At 38.3% G+C, this 6053-nt stretch overlaps 1 protein-coding gene across 2 annotated transcripts; it reads right to left on the reverse strand.

The window, feature by feature from the left end:
- Positions 1-4399: 4399 nt before the first annotated feature.
- Positions 4400-5749, reverse strand: LOC116266075 (ethylene-responsive transcription factor ERF096-like). 2 transcript variants are annotated; one of them, XR_004175246.2, is made up of 2 exons: positions 4990-5749; positions 4400-4491 (listed from the first exon to the last, which is right to left on the reverse strand). XR_004175246.2 is itself a non-coding variant. In XM_031647155.2 (1 exon), the coding sequence occupies exon 1, from the start codon at positions 5556-5558 to the stop codon at positions 5040-5042; it is 519 nt and encodes a 172-aa protein (XP_031503015.1). In that variant the 5' UTR covers positions 5559-5749; the 3' UTR covers positions 4920-5039. The 2 variants fall into 2 exon arrangements, 1 of the variants encoding a protein (XP_031503015.1); XM_031647155.2 differs by lacking the exon at positions 4400-4491 and having other exon boundaries at positions 4920-5749.
- Positions 5750-6053: the final 304 nt, after the last annotated feature.

A 6053-nucleotide genomic window follows, 5' to 3' on the forward strand; every position in this document is an offset into this window, starting at 1 on the left:
TTTGTTGTGAAGGACCCAATATCTCAATCCCTTTGACTATGGGAATAGGTATCACACTTGTGCATTTTTTTCCTTCATATGATTTCCTTCATTCTTATCGTCCATCTGATGCCTTCGTTAACATTTTCATCCCTATAATAGGTTTAAATTGATGAGCATAACAAGATGGGGACAAATAGGATAAGCTAAAAATTTGAAGGTATGATCCTAACATTCTGTCCTTCAAAGTAGGTAACAACTTTTGAACTATTGATTTGGTTTTTACTTGAAACGGAAAGATTCACAAGTAGGTATTAATTTTCTCTGTCTCGGGCCATGATTACTCACATTTCTCCGTAGGGAAAGCTGAGAAAAGCTGGGAAGAGCGCAAGTTGACAATTTTTTTTCTACCTCTTATTATTAAAATGTTATGGTTTGAGAGAAATTGAAATCAGCTGGCTACCTCGATGGCCAGATGGTTTTTTTTTCCCATTTTGCTTCACTAAAAAGCATCACAATAAGGGTGCATCTGTTGTTAAAAACCATGACCAAACAATGGGTCATCATAGAGACACCTTTTGCAATGGTTTTTAAGGACACAAAATAAAAATATATATATAGCTATTTGGTCGCAGAGGGAGCAAATTGATTTCAATTCCTCTGGTTTGAGAATCTGTTATTAGTACTACCAACTATTACTCATGTTTCCACCTAGGACGTATACTAACAAACTTATTTGAAAAATGGTTGCAAATGTGCTAGGATTCATACGGCACTACAAAATCAAAGGAGATACACCTAAGTGTAACTGTTGTTTTCTCAATTTTTTCCATATAGCAAACTAGTGAGATGCAAGTTCCCTCAAAGTTTTTTCCATTGTAATGTGTACATATTTAAAATTGTGCCTCTCTCCGTTCTTAGTGCAGCCTTTGTATGTGAAATCATCTCATCCTTCATGATTCCCAGTTTCTTTGTTATTACTATGCATTTTTCAAAAAGATTACATGCTTTGTTTGTTGATTACAGTCGTTGAGATCTCTATCTCAGTGGTTGCATAGATGTTTTGACATATTGTCGTGCGGTTGCTGATGAACCTGTGATGTCTACAACTAAAAATCTGTTTCTTACTACAACTATAATCCTCTTTTTCTTGTTGAATCTTAGTCACAGAGAAAGGGCATATCTTAAGAAATTTTATTGAATCTTTTGTTATTTCGTTTCAATTCCTAAATTTTTATTTATTAGGCATCTGTTATTAGTAAACCTTTTCAATATCAACTGCATATCTGTTGACAATGATCCTGCATTTACTTGGCATATGTACTAACATATTCTTTGAAATTTTGGTCATAGACATGTTCTGTTGTTTCTTTTTATTTTTATCTCTTTTTCATCGTTTTGATTATGATATATGTAAGAAATTGATAGTCGTTATGACTTTTGTGTCCTGTGGGAGCCAAGGTGAAGGTTAACACTTTCTGTGCATATTTTAATGTGATGAAGCAAAATTATGGAAACTATTATGTTGGAATGTTGCAAAAAGTAAATTAATTATGCAACACAATAACATCATTGAAGGTCTGTCAGCCCAACGTAGCACCCATTGAGGGCATTTGGTATGAGTAACACTGTATTCTAAGAACAATGTGTTCTCCTAATCATGTGAGTACTCACCAAACATCCGACAAAAGACTACAAAGGACAAATGTTCTTTTGTCCTCTAAGGCACTTTTTGCATTCTTACAAAAAACGAACCCTCCCCTGGAATGTGCGGTCTTCTTTTTCGATGTTCTCACTGTCACGCTTTGCTCCTCTCTCTCCTGATATCTCATGGTTGCTTGCTTTTGTAGGAATTGTAGGTTCTTGTTCCCTCTTGCAATATCACACACTGTAAATATCTCTCTCTACAGAACCTGTCATTTTTTCCCTCCTGGTTCCACTTCCATCCTTTTTCTTCTTCCTTCTCAATCGCTTTGACTCATTTGCCTCCGCAACACTTTCTCCTCTACCACTCTCTTTTGCTTGGTTCACCTACGGTTCTCTATCCCAGCGTCTTCTGCCTTCTTGTAGCAAGAATTTTTGTGCTCCTCTTGCTTTTGAATCACATCCCTAATTCTTGGGATAATTGAAGAATCAGAATGGCCTCATTTTGCTTTCCATGGAAGGGAGGGTGCTGGAAAAGCTGAAGAAGGTTGGAATGATTTTTTTTTTTTTTTTTGTGTTTCTTGCTGTTTTTGGTAACAATAAGATTTTGGATATCTTGCCACAACAGTTTCCTTTTCCTCTAGTGGCCAGAGTTATTAAATATAATATTGGCATTCAATATAATATTGGCACATTTTGATTAGTTGTTGCAATACAAAAATGTCACAATCAATGACAATTTCTTTCCTGAGCAGTTTGAGATAGGCCATTCATGCATGGCATCCTTAGGATTAAGGCAATGGCACAAGTCGGAGGAATTCCTCTGCTGCAACCAGAAGTTGGTGGTTCTAGAGAGAGCTTTTTTTAGTGATTGACAAGGTTAGATTATGAAAGTATGTGGTTGCAAAAGACATCTTATTTATGAGGAAGAACCTTGTGAAGTTGCTGAAATGCTTTGGAATTGCTAAGATGGAAGGCACATGTGAGTGGTGAGGTTGTATGCGAGGGTGAATTCTTAATTCTACTGACAACAAATTAACAGTATGTTCTATTTTTGGTTCATGGTTATTGACCATTCTCCAATTTTGTTAATTTTGCACACCAATTGTTTGTAAAAATGCTGGAATAGAGAAAGACATTTTTGCTAACACTCTTGCATTGTTAGCTATGAAATAAAATTTCACATTTTCATCTTCCTAAAAACATCAGCCTGCATGGGATTAATACTATAGTTAGTTTGGTAATTAATCATGGCAATAAAATGGAACTATGACATACTGCGTTGTATGTTTAGATTCTTCAAGTATCATTATTTCTTATCAGTGTCAACAAACCAAAGTATACATTTATAGGTGATGAATAAGCTAAAATATATTCATAATGGGTATGTACAGATGCAAAAGAATAATTTTTTTGACAAAATAACTGCCAGTTGAGTTAAGAGATCAATGTAGCAAGCGTAATATCGATGCAACAAGGGAAAAAGAAAACAAACTCTGTAATAAGGTCATCACCGATTTATTCTACAAATAGGTTCTCTACATCTATAGAGGGAGAACGAACGGGAGAGAGAGAAGGCAGAGAGCGATTTTTCGTATTTCGTATATTTTTAGCATGCATTATTTTCATCATACATGGATTTTAGGTTGTTTACATTTGTAAATAGAAAGCTAGAGAGAGAGATAGAGAGAGAGGGAAAGGGCAAGAGAGAGAGGAGAGAGAAGGAAAGAGCAAGAGAGAGAGAGTACATTTTTATTAGTTTACATATTTTTTAATGTTTTATAAGGTACTTTCGTTCGTTGTATGTGAATTTTATTCATTCATATGTGGAGAGATAGCGAGAAAAAAAAGAGGGAGGGAGATGAGAGAGAATATTTTTTTCATTTTTTATTTATTATTTTTTCATATGGATTTTTGGTCAATCATATTTGTGCAGAGAAAGAGAGTGAGAGAATATTTTTATTGGCTCATACATTTTTTTACATATTTTATTAAGTAATTTCTTTCCAACAAAATTGGGGGACAAGAAGTCCCCTAGATACAAAAGCAAACCGCGAGAGAGAGAGAGAATGGGAGATAACTTTTTTTTCCTATGTATTCAAATTATTTCTTTCATCATATGTGAATTTTAAGTCATTCATATGTGTAGAAAGAGAAAAATAATATTTTTATAACTTCATATGGTTTTCACATGTTTTATCAAATTTTTGTTTTATTATATAAAGACATTTGATTTGTATGTGAAAGCGAAGGTGGGGAGGGGAAGAGAGAGAGAGATGAAAACTATGTGTTAAACATATCCATCTAGTGATATAAGCAAACGAGACAAGTTGAAGATGTTGTCTATGCAATCATACGTCAGACAAAACTCCAACTACAAGAACTCCTATTATCAACTTGGCCACGGGCGGGGCCCATCACTTGGCTTCGAATGATAAAAGGGGCACGTCAAGCGATAGCCAAGGAGTACTCTGCTCCAGTGCATATCCTGGGGAGTGCCTTCCCCCTCAAGGTTCAGAGGCCCACTGCCTCCTTTCCCACGCTTTGGTTTGGTTGCCATCTTTGGTATGCTACTTTTTTTTTTTTTTCCTTTTAATGAAAAATAGCTGTGGGTATGGACCATTAAACTACTTTTTGGGAAAATAGTTGATGGGCCCTTCTGGATGTTATGACGAGCGAGGTTTATCCATCCATATTTTATTCAGTTGCTATTGAGGGTCACCAACATCCATGTACAGATGGACCTGAAACCATCATTTACGAAAGCCTTACTTATTTATGGCGAGGTCCTCCTTCTTTTGGATTCCTTCCTTAGGACGGGACTCCCTTGATGATATTGTTGGCGATGGTAAGACATAAGATATGCACCTGTGGAAAAAACAAAGGGAGGAGTTGAGGTATTTTGAGGATTTTTTACAAAAATATTTTTAATTTTCTTACTACATTTTTTTTATAAAACTCATATTTTTACTGATCAATGATATTTTGGTCATTATACTGCTCAATATATAATGACGTCAGGATGGTAGTGCATATTACCGACGCCATCAACAGCTTTCACTCTCGATGAGTGGCGCAGAGTGGCTGATTATGCATAAAGACGAACAAATTAGAGGGCGAAGCATGCAACCGATGAGTGCAGGGGAAGTAAAGGACGTGTTTGATGGCCAAACTGCGAAGGAAATTAATTAGACGGGGTTTGCCGTCGATAATTTCGGCACATAACCATGCATGTGCGAATTAATTAGGCACGAACCGGCCTGTTCACCATAGTGGTGGTCTCCCTAAAACTGGAATTGAGAAACAAGAAATTTTTAACACATTTTTAAAGGAAGAAAGGGTTAATTGCATTGCTTAATTCCCCACCAAAAGAAGCATGAGTTCTGGAAGCAGTGTAGCCGGGACTGCGACCTGATTCAATGATGGCGATTCTTTCGTGTAACTTCGCTCGAGTTGATCAGAAGTTCTTCCAGTAGTTTGTCATCGAAGCACTCCAACTCCAAGACCGATGCATTAGAAGGAGAAGAAGAAGAAGGCTGTGCCAGCGAGGAAGAAGATGTCGCCGAAGGAACATGGGAGTAGTGGTGGCCGCCCTCGGGGCGCAGATTATACTCATGAGGGAAGTTGAGGATGGCCATGGATCCCCTCATCTGGAATGCGGCCCTGTCGTAGGCTCGAGCAGCTTGCTCCGCAGTGCTGAAGGTCCCCAGCCATACCCTCGTCCCTCGCCGGTTCGGGTCCCTGATTTCGGCCGCGTATTTGCCCCATGGCCTCTTCCTTACGCCTCTGTATCGAACTTCCTGCTCCTCCCCCTGCTGCTGCTGCTCCTCTTCTTCCTCCTCTTCCTCCTCCTGCGTCTCTCCCTTCATCCGGCCTCCCGTCCTGCTCAGGTGTACACGTAGCTCTCGAACGATGATGGGCTGCGCCGTGCTCATAACTTCTTCACTGCTACTATATATACTTATCGTCTTGGCGGTTTCCACCACAAGTTGAAACTTCCCAACCTAGCTGGAGTTCTTCCCTCATGGTGGTTGATTCACGAGTCGGTCCAAATCAAGGAGAACTACAGTGTGGAGGCGGCGGTGGCTTTTGGTTGCCGGGGCCCGGTGCCGTAGGTGGCTAGCTGACTAGTGGTTTACTATTTAAAGACATTGAATGGTACAATTAATAATATTGTACTCGATTCTTCAAGCAGCCATTGCGGGACCACGCTACCGGCTAAGGTGAGCAAGAGCATAAACTTCGTAACGATGTATATGTAACTTAGAAAAGGGGAAAAAGATGTGGTTCTAGTTCCTGATTTCTAGAAGCTGACTTTATTTAATTTCTCGACAATATTTCTTACTTTTTGGAATGCGTATAAGCTGGCAGGGTTTTTTTTTTTTATCGATTTTGGCTCTTTTTACATATAAGCCAATTTTGATCGGATC

The sequence above is a fragment of the Nymphaea colorata genome, chromosome 12 (genome assembly GCF_008831285.2).
Source record: "Nymphaea colorata isolate Beijing-Zhang1983 chromosome 12, ASM883128v2, whole genome shotgun sequence".
Lineage (NCBI taxonomy): Eukaryota > Viridiplantae > Streptophyta > Magnoliopsida > Nymphaeales > Nymphaeaceae > Nymphaea > Nymphaea colorata.